At 33.5% G+C, this 19,660-nt stretch overlaps 1 protein-coding gene across 1 annotated transcript; it reads right to left on the minus strand.

The window, feature by feature from the left end:
* Positions 1-1,812: 1,812 nt before the first annotated feature.
* Positions 1,813-7,236, minus strand: LOC111369471 (stem-specific protein TSJT1-like). Its single transcript, XM_022990989.1, has 5 exons — positions 6,958-7,236; positions 3,460-3,700; positions 3,250-3,370; positions 2,652-2,761; positions 1,813-2,141 (listed from the first exon to the last, which is right to left on the minus strand). The coding sequence occupies exons 1-5, from the start codon at positions 7,158-7,160 to the stop codon at positions 2,106-2,108; spliced, it is 711 nt and encodes a 236-aa protein (XP_022846757.1). The 5' UTR covers positions 7,161-7,236; the 3' UTR covers positions 1,813-2,105.
* Positions 7,237-19,660: the final 12,424 nt, after the last annotated feature.

Raw genomic sequence — 19,660 nt, forward strand, 5'->3', positions numbered from 1 at the left:
TGCCATTAAAACACCCACTACTCAGTCATTAAAATTCTGCATTAACATGGTGAAGACTGTTACTACCATCTTGCCTATATAAACCCATATCTTGCTTTGGGAAAAGACACACAAAAAGAAAATAGAATCAATCACTCTTTTCATATTGTGAATTTCTTATATTCGGGTTTTTATACCTATTCTGGAATACAATTGAGAGTTCTAGAAAAATCATTCGTGATTGCTACATAAGTGGTTTACGATCGTTGTATCCTGGGAGTGATTGTCCACGGAGGTCACAGCAATTATTGACGGGCAATTTCACTTTAGGACATCGTGCTGTCACGAGACTCGATCGATAAGTTTTATATTTCTGCATTATATTGTTCTGATCACTGCTGCAACTAATTATTTTTCCAACATTTATGAATCTGTTAAAGATGTTTTCCTATCTATTAAAGTTGGCTGCAACAAATGGGTGATAACATGAAAAAGGTATGTGTTCTTAGACGTAGTGATGAAAGTATTCTTAATGCTATGAATATACCCTGTGTGACCAGGAAAGCCTAACCTGTGCGTGAGATTTCTTGGCAAAAACCGAAGGCTTGAAGCGTAAAAATTAATGTAGATGGTAGTAGCATCAGAAACCCAGGTCAATCTTGAAGGGGTGGAGTGATTCGTAATGATCAAGGAATGGTATTGATGGAATTTGCCACAAGTTTTGGGATAGCGACAAATGAAGCACAGCTGAGAGCTATTATCGAGGGTGTTATACTTTGTCAAGCGTTGGGAATTTACCAGGTTGATATTGAATGTGATTCTAATATTGTAGTTGATTGGATGTTGAATCGTACATGTACCATTTGGTACTCGTAGGATTTTGGGAGCAGGTATTGAAATTAATGAGGTGTTTTGATATACAAGTTACAGACTAGTTCAGGGAAGGGAATCAAGAGGCAGATTTATTGGCAAAATTGGGTGCAGCAGGAGTATCGCAACGTTTTACTTCCACAGACTTGCCTATGTATGCTCGTGTACTAGTTCGGGTGGATCGATTAGGGAAGGTATATCAACGTAAATGAGTTATTAGGCTCGTTTAGTTTTGTTATCTTCGGTTTTGTTTATAGACATGTTTAGGTTTGTTTTCTTTGGTTTGTCGTTAGGCATGTTAAGCTTCTAATTTATTTATTTTTTGAAGTAATGCTGTTGATCGTGTTTCTAACCACGGTATTCCTCTACCACAAGTGTGGGTTTATTAAGTAACCTTTGGAGGCCCCGCCTCCTTTAATGTAAGTCAATAACCTCATAATTTATTGAAAAGAAACCGTCTTTCTTCTTCGATTTGAGAAAACTTCGAGAGTCGTTATCTCCGCTCAAACCCACAAGTTAATGTCGCAAGGACATTTAGAATTCTGGATTAGTTTACGTTCTTGTCTGTACTGAAGACAACAAGCTATATCACAATAGCCAATGGTATTAAGACGTTTCCCGAATAATTACTAGGGTCACCTCAGGAGGGAAATTAGTGTAGTTTTTAATATTCGATTGTGATTTCTTTGATGTTTAATAAGCAGAGTTTGAACATAACTCCCGAGACGTCCAAAGTAACTTTTGATGATGGAATTTATTAATGTGAACCAAAAGTAAAAAGGAAAGATAATGCCAATCAAAGGTAGTCAATTGATTAATCAGTGAGTTTCGAACTTGTTTGGCACTTATTTCTTAAAAACTTTTTTTTCGAGACACATTTTATGTGATTCACAACTTTTATTAATTTTTCAGTTATGAATTTTTATTAAAATCTACTAAATATATGATTTTTAGCAAATGAAATAGAGACTTAGAAACAAACTTTATTACACTGGAAGAGGTTTCTGTATGCTGATAGAAACTCTTGATAATACTGTTTCAAGAGGCACTGAAGACAGCAAACAACATAGGTACCCTAAATTAGTAAATTTTACACTTAAAGTTACTCTTTATTCTACTGAAACTTCAAAGCAACTCTCACTCGGTTATTTACATAGCTCTCACTCATGCCCTGTTTTCCCAGCCATTGTCCACTTTCCTAGCTTCCAATGCAGTAATGAGAGATTTTGAATCAGGATTTAGAGAGAGGTCCTCTTTTACTTTGTGGCTGTGAGGACAGTTGACCCTTCGACCTGAAATATTAACCACAGACTTCATCGATCAGCGACATTAGAATGAACCAATCTGTGGAGGAAATTTAAATCTAATTTCTAGTTTTGGATTCTTCCATTTCAGGAAAAAAAACTCTAAAAATTCCACTGGCTTCTCATTGATAATAAACATATTGTAATGTAATGTTGTCATTATCTGGCCAATGGGTCTTCTCTTCAGAATCATTTTATTGTCATGAAAGGGTTAATTTGTGATGTTAATTCCTGTTTGATTCTCAAATAAAGAGTACATTTTTTCAAATTCATTTATCCATAATGAAAGAGAAACTTCTTGCTTCCATCTCTTAAAAAAATTATGGCTGGCTTTCTGTTCTTCTAATAACACACAAAACTCGAACATCATAGCCAGTAGGTTTAGAGACGGCTCAAATATTATGCAGGGCCAAATGATTCAACGAATATATCTCTTTGCACATAAATTTGGTACACAGAACAAGTGGCTCGTATATAATGACAACGGATAAATCTCACCATAAACTTTGCTCCCCATATTTCTTCCTCAGTAGCAGGAACAGCAGTGATCTTGTTTTTAGGATTCTCATAGCTTCTAAGTTCTCCCACTGATGTGGAAAAGAAACATCCTGAAAAATCAACATTCACATTAGCAAGTTAATATAACAAGCAGTTTATGTTAGATCTGTGATTCAAATAGGAGTCTTGAATTACGTGTTGTTAGTGTTGAAAAAGAGTCTAACTGCATTCAACAAGAAAAAAATCCCGTTGAAATTGGATCTCCTAATTGTAATATATTTTCTTGCCTTTAAGGACTCTTCTAAGGTTTGAAACGTTGCCTATAAATACAAGATTCTTCTGTCAATTTTATTTAAACATTATTGTTATGTATGTAATTTCTCTTCATATTGTCAGTTTATATACATCGTTACTCTCGATTAATTCTCTTTGTTTATTTCTTTATTGTTAATCTTGTCCTCGTTGTGATCTTTATTACTTCACATCTTCATTAAATCTCATTCTTTACAACCCTTTGGGATCAACAGTTTATTTGTTATTTTTGGTGATTATTTACTTTACCCTCATGATCTAAAATAAAAAAAACATATTGCCTTACCTTGTGGGAAAGAAGCAAGTGACTTGCCACAAGCACCCTTGAGTAAATCAGCATCATCAGCAAATGCCACATATCCATCGGCAGTAATTCCCCAATAGAGAGGAACTTTGCCAAATTGGTCCTGTCCCAATAATCGAACACGAATTTGTTCGCAAATACTACTCAATCTATAAAATTTCAACTAGACCATCAGTAGGTGGGATTACTTACCGTAGCTACAAATAAATTAGAAGTCGACTTATCGAAAACTATGAATGCGAAATTCCCCTCAAGATGGCCAACAACGTGATTTGGAGGATAAGGTGCTCTGTCACGTAGTGCCTTGTATGCTTCAATCATCAACAGCACCTCATTTGCAGACTTAGAAAGCCCATAATGTTGCTTCAGACTCCCCAAGTTATCCAAAGATCCTTCGAACAAGCAGAATATTTCATCCTTGACTGCAAATGATCTGCCATATATCATCCATGGCAATTATCATGTGACAATAAATGCGAAAACATGAAGCTCCAGCAAAGTCATATATGTGAAAAAGTCGGGTTCCTTAAAACTTTATTGATTAGTACACCTGAAGCTTCAACAAAAGGTAAAGAGGAGCTTTATGTCCCAGATTGAGTGTGGACAAATCAATACCAGATTCTCTGTCTATGGCATTTTTCTTATGGAAAAAGAGTTGGCAGGTAGAGAGATTAGATTCAGTTCAGGGAAACCAAACTAAGAAAGCCAATGGGATATGATTTTATCACTATGCTATCCAAAATCAAACTTGGAGCGAGAATCAACATCATTACTTAGGGCTAGGTAAGATGACATCAACTGAAGATTTACAAGAAATAAAATCCTAGAACGTCTGTGGATTACAATTAGGTATCAAGTGAAGTTTCAACTACCTCATCCTTTTATATTCATCCCCAAGTCGCTAGAGTAAAGTAGTTCAAACGTCGTCCAAGAATTAATAATTTCAAGCAATTTGCATTCCTAAGTTCCAATAGGATTGCAGTTTACTACTCAACTTGGCTATTAATAATAGGACTAAATACATAATTGTTGAATATATGCATTCGATTTTAAGCGTCCAAAAAGTAACTGCACAAGTTTATAAACTGGTAAACCCGCAAAAGCCATGACCTTAGTCCCTATTGCTTTTTATTTAGCGATATTGTAGATTCAATGAACAAAGTAGGTGTTTGTTCGTATCAATTTGTTCTCCATTTAGGAAACAAAGTGACCTAAAATCTTGCTTCCTTTGATTCCATTGTCCCGACTTTTATGGGGTGTGTTAATTGTATTCTATATTTGACTCGGTACATTATGTTCACTGATAAGGAGGATGCCTACTGATAATAAATTTACGAGTGATATTACTCAGTATCACTGGTATTTAGTGAGGTGATAACATTGGTATCATTAAATTATAGGATTTATCTACTTGTACATTATGGCACCCATTATGGACGCCATAATGTACACCTAGCATCCTCCTAAATTATAAGGCTATGTTTGATAGCCCAAAATTTTCCATAGAAAATGGTAAACAAATTCCATATCCCATTGATAGCTAAAATTTTCCCACCAATTCATTTTCCACATTCCCCTCACACGATCACAATTTCCAGGTTTTTGGGGAATTTATTTTCCCATATAGTAGGTGGTTTTATGTTTTCCACCTTTTTTTTCTTATTTTTGCCAATAGGAACAAATTCTAGGGACAATTGTAAAAGAAAACATCCCTTAAATTGACAATTTTTATATAAAATAAAGCCAAACGAACACCAAAATATAGATGATTTTTGAATTTTTTTTTTATGCAATAGAAATAAATTTCAGGAACAATCGCAGAAATATATATCTCTTAAATTGACAATTTTAATGAAAAACAAAGCCAAACGAAAATCAAAAGACACTTTTATTTCAACATTTTTTAGGTGAAAATTTATATCAATCAAATACTATTAATTGACAATTCTCAGCAAAACAAATTCTAGGAATTTCCCGAAATTCGTTTTCTTTCCACTCAAATTATATCTTTACAATCAAACGGATCATAAGTTCAGTTAAATACAATGATTTATTAATTAGGATATACGATATACGGACATCTAGATTGGTCATAATGTGACGAGCCATGTCTGTGGGCCTACTTTGCCGGGGCTAGCTGCGTATAGAATGTATCAACATAATTCTAGTGTGTGCTACAGAAGAATCATTGATACAGACACCAATACGTGGAACCCATGCAAGAAAAGTTCAACCCATAAATTCCAAATCTTGAACAGTTGGACCTCGAGATTCTTTATATCATTACTTCCGAGGCCCAACTCTCTTGAAGAAGATGATTATACAAATAATAATAATAATAATTAATCACCCTTTTTTTGGCCGATCATCTAATTGTAAAAAAAAATGGAGGAATCAAATTAATTGATTGGACGATTAAGAAGTCCCTACTTAGTCCACCCCTACGACGGCGGAAAATCAAGGGAAAACCCCCCATGATTTTTTCCCTTTTTCCTCCTGTGTTTTGTCATGCACTGGAAAAGAATTGCTACCTGGTTTCTTTCATTTTAAAGGCAGAAACCCACTAGTAAAGATTGAAAATTTTATGAAGCTTAGCATTTGAAATTTTGCTACAGGAATGTTTTGGAGGTGAAATACAAATTTCTTGGTGAAGGAATTTTTAGAAAGATGGCTTCAACATCACTATCTTTAAATCTCCAAAAGTCTTATTGTCTCATCCATCCCAGCCGTTCAATTCCTCAACTCTGCCTCCACCAATCCTCGTATCCCACCTCAATCACCCTCATCGTCCAGCGTTGAGATCTGTTGTCCAAAATTAACTGTCCAACTTGCTGTACACCAATAATTCATTAACACATCAGTTTACACCGATTTTTAAGCATAAGTGGTAGTTGGAGAATAATTGGGCATGTTAATGCGTCAATGAATCATTAGATATGCAGCAAGTTGAACAGTCAATTTTAGACTGCAGATCCCAATTCCACCTCCCATAGGCATCAGCACCACTATCGCTTACTTAACCTTCTGCACCACCACAATTTTGGACTTGGTTTATTGGTGGTGAATAGTGACGGTGATGATGAGTTCATTGATGATAGGCGAAGTCAAGACCATCGACTCCACCTCTGGTTTTCTTGTCGGCATTTTTTGGGATTTCCATGACCCAACCCTGACCCCATCTCAAATTTAATTTTTCAACCCAATCCAACTCAATTGAACTTAAAAACCAACCCAAACCGATCAATTTGGATTAGATTGGTCGGTTTGAGCAATTTGGGTTAATTTTGCCCTGCCCTAGGTGGAGGGGGTTGGAAGATGATGATTATAATTTTATTTTTTTACTTATTTTAGTTTATAATTATTTCACCAAATTGCTCCTTTAAATAAAAATAAATTAAGAGCAATTGTATTTCACCAATCCATCCAAAGGACTATTTGCGCTAAAATTGCAAATATTTGTTACAATTTGCACTATATTTGAAACGTTTGGACAGAAATGCAACAAGGCATAGGTTTCGAGCTATTTGCCCCAATTTCGCGACAAAAATAAAAATAAAAAAAATAAAAAACTAACAATTTCAGAAGTTAATTTTAGACTGTACGTCTGTACCAGATGTCCTGCATGAACATGCAAAGACGCATCAACGGTCAGGATTAAATACCATCACACTCCGTCGTTTTAATAATTACCTTGATTTTAAAGCAGACTGGTTGTGATGACTGTAAGCCAGCTGAACATGATCGCCGATCTGAACCGACACAGCCGAGGAATTGGCCTCTAAGAATCGGCCCACGAGCTTCGCCGCTGTGGCCTTAGGCGACGGCGTCCTGTTCCCCGCTGCCACCAACTCTTCCGGCGGAGGCATGATCGAGCTGCTAAACACTCCCAACATTTTCACACTACGTATAAATTTTCTTCTCTCTCACTCGGATTGATAAAGAGAATAGAATGAAAGAGTTTAGCTAGAGAGGGTGTGAAATTTATAGAAAGAGATGAGGGTATTTTAGTAATTTTGCAAAGGTTAGCGATGATAGCGCTTTGTGGGCCATATGTGGGTCCCACTATATTGATAATTGTCTGAAGTAAGAATCTGGGGGAGTTTTAAGTGGGTATTATTAGGTGAAACAGCGGCAAATAAAATATTTTTGTTAGATGGGAGATTCTCCAATTACGTCTCTTTTTATTTTTATGCTCTGTTATTATTATTATTTTTTTTTCCCCTAAAATGTGATTTTTTAATATACTTATTTGAGCATGGAATCAATAATTTATATGCGAAACCTTCAAGTTTTAGCAACTTGGCATTTTTAACTTTCAACTACGAATAAATTGTTTAATGAGAAGGGTTGGCTTGGCAATTGGCACGGCCACCCATTAGCTCGTGGGAGCTTATTCGTGGGTGGCTCGACTTATTTCACCACAAATTCATGAATTGAGTCGGACTCAAATTTCAATTAGGCAAGTTGAGTAAGACCGATAAAGTGGTAGGAAAGGTCCAAAGTGGCAAATAAAATATTTTTGTATCTATGGGAGATGGAGGGGATGTTATTAGGTGAATCAGAGGCAAATAAAATATTTTTGTTAGATGGGAGATTCTCGCATGTAATTGAAAATTACGTCTCTTTATTTTTATACCCAGTTATATATATATTTTTTTAATTTCTAAAATGTGATTTTTTAACAGAGCAGCCCTGAGATTTTTGAGGTCCTATCCAAATAATTATAATGAGGCCTTTTTAAAAAATCTTTTTACCAGCGTAAAAGGGTAAATAAAATTTATAATGAAAATTTAATGACTTAATTGCTATATAGGCAATAAATTATGAACCAAGGGATCAATTTTTTATTAATTATCTTTTACTCCAAGAACTTTTTCTCTCTTTCTTCATTTGGCAGCATTTCCTTTCAATCGTGCTACTGAAATTGGGAATTTTGATATGAAATGTCAGCAGACAACACTTGGCATTTATTCATTGAAAGATGAAAAATAAAATAAAAAATAGGTGAATCACAGCTCGCCATGTCAGCTTTATCAATATTTTCCGTCAAATTTCCATGTTCGAGTAGCTTAGTTTATTTTCTTTACCTTTCTCCCTACACTCTTTTGCCCTATTAAGTAAGTTTCACTCTCTATTTCCTTCCCTACCAAGTAAAATTCCATTTTCATTTTCATTTCCACCCTTTTTATTTAATTGATTATCTCAGTCCAATTATTTTTGCTATTATAATGAGGGAAAATGATTAAATGATATTCCATTTGGAATTGACAATTGAAGCTTAGCAAAAATTTATTGTGAGGTATTAATTTTCCACTTTTGGAGAAGCATCACAGGAGTTCGTCAACATGGTCATACATTATTAGCTGAAACTTCTAAAGATCTTTATGAAATTGAGAATTTCTGCTTTGAAAATGGTGAAGAAAATGCTTTTTCTTTTCTTTTTGTTCTCCATTTTTTTACTTCACTTTTATTGTAATTTTTTTTGGTGTTTATGCATTTATGATTGTTTTTTCATTCTGCCTTAGGTCATTGATTGCTTCATCTAACACCATGATTTTTTATTTTTATTTTTTTAAAGCCCCTTTAAGATTGGAGGTCCAAGACCATTGCCTTAGTGGCTTTGGTTCAAGGCCAAGTCTGTTTTTTAATATACTCATTTGATCGTTGAATCAACAATTTATTTGTGAAACCTTCAAATTTTAGCAACATGGCCGTTTTAACTTTCAACTACGAATAAATTGTTTAACACGAACGGGTGGCAATTGGCACGGCCACCCATTAGCTCGTGAGAGCTTATTCGCGGGTGGCTCGATTTATTTTACCACAAATTCATGGATTCAATAGAGCTCAGATTACAATCGAGCAACTTGAGTTGGACTGATAAAGTCATAGGAACGGTTCATTGATGAGTTTTTATATTTAGTTACCCTTAATTTCCTTATCTTTTATAAATATTTTCCTTTAAATTCTGTCTAAGCAAATCAAGAGTCTCTTGACCTGGCACATCACGAGGAGCCCATGGGCATAGTTGAGTCGAGCTTGGCACCTTAGTCAAGAAGATAATCGATGGATCGGCTCAATAGACCTGTTGTCATCCCTAATTAATAATGAACTCTTTTTTGCTCACTTAAATGATAAAAAGTCATTTATGTTCACAAAAGAGGTTATTCCACTATCAAATGAATCTAGCCTTCCTCTAAGACATTGCAAAACAAACAAGATAAAGCGTTATTGATGCCTCCACCTCGTAATAATGCCTACTTCATGTGCTTTTCTTTCCCTTTTTCTTCTTCCTCGTTACAATTGAAGTATCGACTTGCTTCATTTAAAAGAATTTAAAATTTCAAAATAAACATCATAACCACTTCAAACATAAAACGAAAAGTGGATCTCCATTATAAAATTGTAACTTATATATATTCAATTATTAAATAAAAAATGTTAAAAACCTTTTTTCTTTTTTAAAAAAGTAAAAAATATATATATATATATTATTTATTTTCTTGTCCAAGGTATAAGAAAAGATCTTATCTAGAAGAAATCCAACTCTTGTCAATTCAAAGAGAAAAGCTTATCTATTACTGGCATTTATAAAAAGTCGCTCATAGATAAAATTCAAGCCCACAAAAGCGACTTCTCCTGATCAAATTTAAATTTTAGGGTAATACCTACTACATTTTTTATTTATTACACCATATTTTTATTTCATTCAAGATTATCAATCTTTGTTTACTGTAATACTCATGTTCTTAATTTTATTTTTTACACAATCTTATTTCCAACATTTTATTAATTATTTCATCTCTTATGTATATTGATTTCTATCAATTAAGTCCGTTCGAGGACATAAAATAACTTATTTTTCAATCAAATAAATACGAAAGTGTGTCAAAATGTTTTTCTATACCTTCTTTATTAATATATAGTCTATTCAACGGGCTGTTATAATTTTAAAAGATTCTGTAATGAGATAATGACATGCTTCTTAGCCGCGGAAATGTCCCAATTTTGATGTGATCAGTAGTAGAATGATTACGTTAACTTTAAATAGCACGCTTGATTATTAAAAGAATGATTAATATATTTTCTTATAGCTCTTCAAATGATTATGCACAAAAGGCCTTAAATTATTTACCATAATTATTTGTATAATTCAATTTATAACACGGAATTGTTTACCTCAATAAAATGCCCATTTTCTTTCTTATTTATTATTTGTTTCATTAAAATGAGAATTCTAGCCGTTGCACACACAGATGGACCACACACAAGAGATGAGAAGTCAACAAAACTGACTGGATGTGATGGTTAACGATCAGAATTTTCATTATTTTTTTGTCTAATAATGTGCCTCAAACAGGCCCTTAAGATATGTGTTAGATATCTACTAATTTAGTCAACAATCAATTAAGCAAATCAAATCCTTCAACTGATAATGCAACAACAATTTATGCTTGCAAATTTTTATGTTCAATTTTAGTTAATTCAAATGTCTAAAAATGTTATATATTTGTTTGTATTCCCTCAATCTCTCTAACTTGTTACATGTAAAAAGTATATATACGTCACAATCGAATTTAAAGTGAAGAGCAAGGAAAGCTTATTCATCGAAAACTGTGATAATTCTGTACTAAGAGCATATTTGGTACAGATTAAAATCTGATTTTAATCTAATTTTCATCTCCACCAAACACCATCTAATTTTTCTTCTTTCTTGGTATCAAAGCCTAAAAGGACAAAGGCCGAGTCTTGCTAATACGCTTAGCATCAAATAAAATTCTCTATATAATTGCCTCAAATTCTACTCCCTCCGCCCTGTCTCAACCCATTGTCCCACGAAATTTCCAACATGTATCTCAAAAATTGGTCGGCCCCAACAACTTGCCTTGGTGCGTCGAATTCATGATCTTTCTGAAAAGCCATGACCTTGCTGATCTTGTGGATGGAGGTGTGTTCAAAGAAGATACATGTGTCCTAATCCAACTTAACCCGTGTGGTCCAAGAAGATACATGTTTCATAAGTTGATTGCTTGCTTCTATCAGAGAGAAGCTAGTCTCCATTGTTTATGGCATGAATGCCTCAAAACAAGTGTGGGATGCTCTTCAAACTCGATTTTCCTCTACTTCTAGATCTCGAATTATTCTGTTAAAGAGAACTCCAAACCATTACTCAAGGTCTAGAGTTCTTGCACCGATTTTTTGGATGAAGCAAAAAATTCAACAATTTCAATCAAATAATAGTGGAGAATACCTTTCCAACGAATTTAAATCTTTTTTAGCACAACATAGGATATTTTATCGATTAATTTGTCCATACACAAAATGACATTCGAGAAGGAAAAATATTGACATATTCAAGAAATAGGTTTAACTTTATTAGCAACAGCTAACATCAAACAAATATTGGGCAGTGTTGCCTCTACGAGCATGGATAATGATAAAGTAGGAGGGTTTTTTTATAAAGTATCGAAGGTTCGTATCCTCGTCATAGCTAGAAGGCAACATTTATGTTAGAAAGCAGATGTCCTATGAGCAAAGTCATGGTGCTCTCTTTTACCCAGGGGCGGATCTAGACTCCATGTTCAGTTAGGGCGTTGACTTTGACTTTGACCGTCAACCGTCGATCGTCGATAATCAATGTTCGTATTAAATTTTGATTAAATAATATTAAAAATTGTTTGATATATATGTAAATGCACTAAAATGTAAATATTATATTTGATAAATATGTGCTTTTTCTAGAGATAGAATGTCAGAAGCATAAGTTTGTTTTTCATGATCTACATACGTTGTTTATCTCAAACTCGATTTTCATATCATTTGAAATTTTGAAGCAATCAAAAATAATTAATATAAAGATTTAAAACATATGCACAATCACAAGTTTTGCAATACTATAATACAAAATTAAAGTTTCATTAATGACACTAAGCAGCCAATCTTGATAGAGTGTTCAAATTAACTTGGGAAGAATCTACTGAATATCATTGTCTCTATCAAAACACAATTTGTACCAACATCCAATATAATATTTAAATCAAAAAATACACGAGACAAATTGCAGTTGCACTTGCACCAGCACAATTGCACAAATCAACAAATAAAATACGTCAAGTTTGTCCAAACAATTTGCAGAGTTACAGTCTTACAGACAAATGAGACAATCAGACATGAGACAACTAAAACAATTCAATATTCAACTCTTCAACTTCAAGTATTGGACTTATTAAACTCACCAATCACCAATGCACACTGCTGGCTGCTCGGCCTTGCCAGTCGCCTCAGAGTCTGTCGCCGGTCGGAGATTCACCCCTAAGACTTCGCACACCGGCGACGCACGGTCACCACCTCCAGCTGCAACTGGTGCTACAGCTTCAAATGGAAATTGAAGGGTAACTGGGTGAGGGACCAACCGACCAAGGGTTTTCGCCTTCTGTGCCGTTCTGCAAATGGATTTTGGGGGATTAAGGTTTGAGAGAAATACCAATTAAAGCCATATCCATGGACCGTTTGAATGGATCCACTATCCACATTTGGGCCTAATTTTTTTTTTTTGAAAAAATAGGCCCAATTTTCGGTTACTTTAGCCCAAGGGAAAAATGGAAAATCTGGTTGTCTTCTCCACTTCCTCCGGTTACAATCGTTGCGCGCAGGAGCTTGCTGCCAACCCCGTGGCCACTGAAGATTCCGGCGGAGCCAACACGCGCGGCCGCGCCCCCTCGCCGGGTGCTGGCTCCGCGCCTGCTTTTACCCTTCTGAGATCCCACCTACAAGTCATAAAGGAAAATCCACAAGGTAGAGAACTACTTCCCGAATGTCTGGACCAAATCCAATTTTACCCGGGTGGTGTGCCAGGAGAAAGGCCGACACTCCTTTTTATGAGTCGAATGAAATTGGGATACTTGAGTCATCAATGTATATATATTGTGTAGTGTTTTTATCACAACTATATTCCTCATAAATTGTTTGCCAAGCAATGTCCTAAACAACTTGTCACCATATTACGTGCTCCATAAAAGATTTGCAGGACAATCCTCCCTATAATTTTGAAAGCAACTCTCTCTACAGATAATATAGAGTTCAACCAAAAATACCTCTTCACAGATAGATCAGACAAGTCCACCTGTAACTTTACTACAAAGTTCATAACCTTTAGTACCTACAAGAGAAATCATAACTCTTTCGAAGACAGGAAATTCTAAACCCCAAAAAAATAAAAAAATCCTAAGTTCAAAACATCTTATGCTACTCAACATCCCCTTTTTGTATTTGAAAGGTATAACTTTAGAATCTGAGTCACCTTGTTGTACTCAAGCAGTAACAAAACCTGAGTGGAGACATCCTATGGGACGTGAATTTGATGCGTTGACAGAGAATGGGACGTGGTCTCTTTGTCCAAGACCAACTAATAAACGGGTTATAAGTAACAAATGAGTATTTAAAATTGAACGGCACCCTAATGGCAGCATTAAACATTACAAGGCGAGACTTGTAGCAAAAGGATTTGATCATAAATTTGGGATTGACTACTATGATACCTTCTCTCAAGTTGTTTAGTCAACAACAATCAGATTAGTTCTTCACTTGCAATGACATTCGGTTGGCAGATACACCAATTAGATATCTCAAATGCCTTCTTGAACTGCATACTTGATGAAGTATACAAGAAGCAGCCTCAGTGTTTTATTGATGAAAACCAACCCAACTTAGTGTGTCGTGTTCATAAAATCTCTCTAAGGGTTGAGACAATCCCCGAAGCCTGGTTTCGAAGGTTTTCTCAACAGTTACTGGAATATGGTTTTGAGGAATCCATGGTTGATTATTCATTATTTAATTTTGTACTGATACATTAAAATTTTTTGTGTTAGTCTATGTAGATGATATAATTGTCACATGGTCTAGCACTTTCATATTAGAGATCTTGGATAGCTGAGTTACTTTCTTGGAGTTGAAGCACTACAAACTAGTGAGGGTCTTCACCTAAGACAAATAAAACATTTAACAGACCTCTGATAGCACAAAAATGGTGGGTGCAAAACCTTTAGCATGTCCAACAACTTCTAGTACCAAACTTTTATCTCATGATGGTATTGTCAATCCTAGTAAATACATGCGAATAGTAGGGCATTGCAATATTGTACTATATCACGATCAAACATTTCATATACTGTAAACTAGCTTTGCCAATTTTCGCGTAATCCAACAGACTCTCATTGGATGGTAACCGAAAGAGTTCTATGGTATTTGAAGCACACAATTGACTATGATCTGCTTTATGCTATCCTGTAGTACTGTTAAATGTGTTCTATGATTCTGATTGGGTTGGAAACCCTAATGACTGAAAAAGCACCAGTGGATTTAGTGTTTTCTTGGTAGCAATTTAATATCATGGAGTGAGAAGAAACAGGGTATTGTCTTCCGTTCAAGTACAAAAGCCGAATACAGAAGCATGGCTTTAGCTACAGCAGATGCGTATGGGGTTCGAATGCTAATGAAGGAATTACATATTTGTCTTCCTTTCCCTCTCCAATCATCTAGTGTGATAACATTATTGCACTAGCTTTAGCTTCAAATCCTATTTTCCATGCCCGAACCAAGCATGTAGAAATAGACTATCATTTCAGTCGGAAAGAAGTAGTGAATCAAGATGTTCTAGTAAAACATATATCTACGAAAGCTCAATTAGCAAATATGTACACTAAAGATCAGGCTGCATCTATGTTTCAATTTCTCATACACAAATTCATCATTCATAACATTTTCCTCAGTTTGCAAAGGGTGTTAGGATATCTATTAATTTAGAGAACAATCAGTTAAGCAGATCAAGCAAATCAAATTCTTCGATTGATAATGTAACAATAGCTAGTATATCTACAGATTTTCTTGTTCAAATTCAAATGTTTGATAAATGTTATATAATCTTTTATATTCCTTCAATCTCACTAGTTTATTACTTGTAAAAGCCGATAAGTATGTTTTTGCACACTTATTTAATAACTAAATAAGTTAATTAAATGAGCTATTTTCTACTCACAATTATATAATTATTGCTTTTCTAAGCAAAAATCACCCAAGAAAATAGAACTAGGCAAAAGGAAGTGAAAAAGGGACCAAAAGCGTACAAAATTATGGATTTGACGAACAAATTGCATATGTCAAAAAGTTCAAGGACCTGGGGTTGCAATTTTTGGAGGTTACAATTGATATGAAAGTTAAAATTTGTGAGGATCAAATTGTACAAGATGAAAGTTAATGGAATTGACGGGCAATTATCTGGAGGACTTAGCTGTGAAATTGAAACCAATATATGATTTTTGGCAGCAAAGCGACTAGGTGCCACCTTTCGTTAAAAAAAAAATGAAAAAAGACACGAGGTCATTTTGTTAACATTTTAAACTTCAGGAGCTTGGCTGCAATTTCTGAACGGGCATCCACTAGGTTTTCTTCCACTCTTCCGTCCCCTATCTTTCTTTAGCTTCTTTTTCCTTTCTTTTTATTTTCTTCATTTTCTCTTTCATTTTCTTGGTAATTTGGAGGAAAGATTAGAGCAGAAGAGAGGGGGATAAATTCAAGGAAAAAGTGGAGAAATATTTCGCGAAAGTCAAAACAAAGCTCAAAAAAGGGATTTATCTATAACATTGTGTTTTCTAAATTATTTTCCCTTATTTGTGATTTATTGCTATAAATAATTTCTTTCTTATCATTTGTGTTGGGATTAATGGTAGTAACTTGATATAGATTTAATTGATTTTCAATATTCGCTCATTGATGTTAAATTACTTATTTTTATGTGTATATACTATTTTATTTCTCGCATGTTCATTTATGTGGCTAATGAATGATCACGTTTATTGATTTGTACATCATTCGAGAGAAGATTTTGCATTTTAGATTAAGTATTAGAAACTTTAGATTTTTGTAGGGATAGAAATATGCCCCTAACCCTACGTGATCCATTGAACTATTTTCACAAATATTTAATTCGATTATTTGATTTTAATTGACATAAAAATATCGTGGGTTAAACAAATTAATTAAGGTTAATTTCCCTCGAGAGAGGTACTTAACTAAAATTGAAAATTCGGATCTAACATCGTAAATAAGTTATTTATTAATTGGCTTATGAAGAAATTAATAAGACGACGATTAAGTAAAACCATAATACCCAACCACATCTTCCACCTAAATTTCCAAGTGTAATGCTTAGTTTGTGGAGTTTTAGTTTATTTTTCGTTTATTTCAAATCATAATATTAATTATGAGTTTCTTTTTATTGTTAGAATTAAATTAAATAAAGTTTGTAATCAAAAGTGTACATTTCTCGAGAGATCGACAGCTTGAACTAAAAAATTTCATTTTCTTATTTAAACACGACCTGTGCACTTGCAGTTTGTACTTTATTAACAAACAAGTTTTTGACGCGTCCCAAACAAGATATCTACAACACAATCAAGCAACACATGATAATGATCAAGAGCTATATATGTATGTATGTGTACGCGCGCTTGAATAGAAAATGAAAAGTAAGAAAAACTTATTGATTCAAAAACTATGATAATTATGTACAGATTTTCTTCTTTCTATAAGTTCTATTTAAAGTTCTTGAGTAAATTACTAAGCACGTCATCAGTGACTAAAGAAAGTGGGAGTTATTAAAGGGCGAAAGGATCGATATTCTCGTAGTTAGTGCATTTGTAAACTGGTGATTTGGAACTATTATGAAGGTAATTAAATAAAAAAATAAATAAATGGTTACTTTTGACCATCTCATGCAACTGTGCAAATACAATTCGTACACGAGACATGGGTCCAAACTTCAAACATACAAATTTATGGGTGGACCAAAGTTTTATGTGTATAGATGACAAACTGAAATTCAATTACCAAAATTTTCATTAATATTTTCTGTTGTTTCGTGTCAGTGCCAACCTATATATTTTAATTTGGAAAACTTTTTATGTCATTAATTTTATAAAATATGTTATATTGTGGTCATTGTTGTCTATTGTATAACACAATATAACGTGTACACCATGATTTACACTTTATCACATCGCGCGCTATAAAATCTAGTGCATCCATACGAGAAGAAAATGCAGAAAATGGCTCCAACTCTTGCTTTCTGGATATAGCGTCTTTTGAATGAAGTTGGGGAAAATTAGGTTTAAGTTTGTGGTGGAATAATGATTTATGATTTTAAAAAGTATATTAAAATCTCAATTATGTAATTTTACTTAAGATTATTTAAGTAAATAAGAAAATATTAAAAATTATGGTGCATTTAATAAAATTCATAGTGATAATAAAGTTACCCTATAGTCAATGTGCATTCAATGTTATTTTTCTCAATTATTTCCCTAAGTGAGACAAGGCTTATACGAAGGGACATAATCGTTTATAAATTGCATACAAGTTATTGGCCCCAAATTTTGGTGCCATTCACATTGATTGAGACACAACTAGATGTTCGACAAGTTAGGTTGTAACCCATTTGATATATTTTTCAAATTTATTTATTTGCGAATGATGTTATAAGTTAAAATTATGCTAAATTTCTTTTTCTTTTTGTAAAATGTGAATGCGGATTGTTTTCATGATTATGAAAGGCTTCGAGGGAAGTATGTACATATATCAAGAACTTATCTATTTACTCTCTCTCTCTCTCTCTCTCTCTCTCTCTCTCTCTCTCTCTCTCTTTAAGTTTTTATTTTTAGTTGATAATTGTTTATTACTTTTGCTATTATGTCAATATAATAGATTAAATAGGTCAATAATTAATTAAGTTGTCGATGATAATAAGCTAAGAGGTGAATTATTTTTTAGGACCAAGTAATAAAAATTGATAGTTTTGTTAGAAAATAGAGATATACTTCTAGGTTGTTTTGACCATTAAATGGATTTCTTGGTGATTTAAGACATATAAGTGCAGGTTCAAAATCACATAGAGATATAATGAATAGGAGATAGAGATATACTTATCGGATTGTTCTCATATAATTTTGCTGCTCATTCACTAGCTGGCTTGACTAAATATTCCATAGTTTTCAAAAATATTTTGATGTTCCGTGTTGTATCATTCTTACTATATAGTTCCAGAGCAAGTTATTAGTTCCTTAGCATTTATTTTAATAAAATTTTGCAATTTAGGGACGACTAAATTTGTTTTTGCTGACATTACTGTAGTGTAACTCTTTCACTTAGGGCCATTCGAATTACTCACATTAATATATGTACAATACAGACTCTTTACATGTTTTTGTTTAGTTCAACACAATATTATGCAAAGTTTTTGAGTGTCTATTTGGCACAACGTATTTGAAAATCATTTTTTTTTTTCAAACCCATTTCAACTTAACATTCTCCCAATTTGCTCGTCATTATATATATGTTGAGACATTACGTATTACATCTTCTCCTATAATAAATTCCTAATAATCATAATCGTGTGACACTATCAGAGAAAAAAGTCTACATCACACATCTTACAATACTTCATATGCAATCTTACATATTGTATTCATACCATTGTTGTTTTAATGATTAGAAACAAAATATCAATTCTTGGATATGAATTATTTTTCGTTGTGCAATTATTGAAGAATCACATTTCTATTATTATTTTAGAGGAATATTATTCTATTTCTCCTAAAAGAGCACAATTTAATACATATTCTTGATAAGTCTAGATTTTATACTTATTTTTATCCATTTTTTATATTTTTATTGATTTTTGTTAGAATTGGAGTGTGACTCGAATTTCATTTTGAAAATGATTGAAAATTCTAATTAATATCGACATTAAGAAGAATTCTTTGTTGGAATGTTTTTGGAATCCTATTCAAAGTCTAATGGCAAATTCTAAATGAAATTCTATTTGGAAGCTAATTACAAGTTGAAATTTGTGTTGAACTCAAAAAGGACAAGATATGGGCATCACAATCTCTTCTCTCTCTCTCTCTCTCTCTCTCTCTCTCTCTTTAAGTTTTTATTTTTAGTTGATGATTGTTTATTACTTTTGCTATTATGTCAATATAATAGATTAAATAGGTCAATAATTAATTAAGTTGTCGATGATAATAAGCTAAGAGGTGAATTATTTTTTAGGACCAAGTAATAAAAATTGATAGTTTTGTTAGAAAATAGAGATATACTTCTAGGTTGTTTTGACCATTAAATGGATTTCTTGGTGATTTAAGACATATAAGTGCAGGTTCAAAATCACATAGAGATATAATGAATAGGAGATAGAGATATACTTATCGGATTGTTCTCATATAATTTTGCTGCTCATTCACTAGCTGGCTTGACTAAATATTCCATAGTTTTCAAAAATATTTTGATGTTCCGTGTTGTATCATTCTTACTATATAGTTCCAGAGCAAGTTATTAGTTC

The sequence above is a fragment of the Olea europaea genome, chromosome 20 (assembly GCF_002742605.1).
Source record: "Olea europaea var. sylvestris chromosome 20, O_europaea_v1, whole genome shotgun sequence".
NCBI lineage: Eukaryota > Viridiplantae > Streptophyta > Magnoliopsida > Lamiales > Oleaceae > Olea > Olea europaea.

What these genes read in the sequence shown, in the direction of transcription:
- LOC111369471 (XM_022990989.1), bottom strand. Translation starts at nt 7,160, where the DNA reads ATGTTGGGAGTGTTTAGCAGCTCGATCATGCCTCCGCCGGAAGAGTTG. An exon ending in CAGTCTGCTTTAAAATCAAG is followed by an intron (nt 3,701 to 6,957) that starts GTAATTATTAAA and finishes GATATATGGCAG; the next exon opens with ATCATTTGCAGTCAAGGATG. An exon ending in ACTTGCTTCTTTCCCACAAG is followed by an intron (nt 2,762 to 3,249) that starts GTAAGGCAATAT and finishes TTGATTTTTCAG; the next exon opens with GATGTTTCTTTTCCACATCA.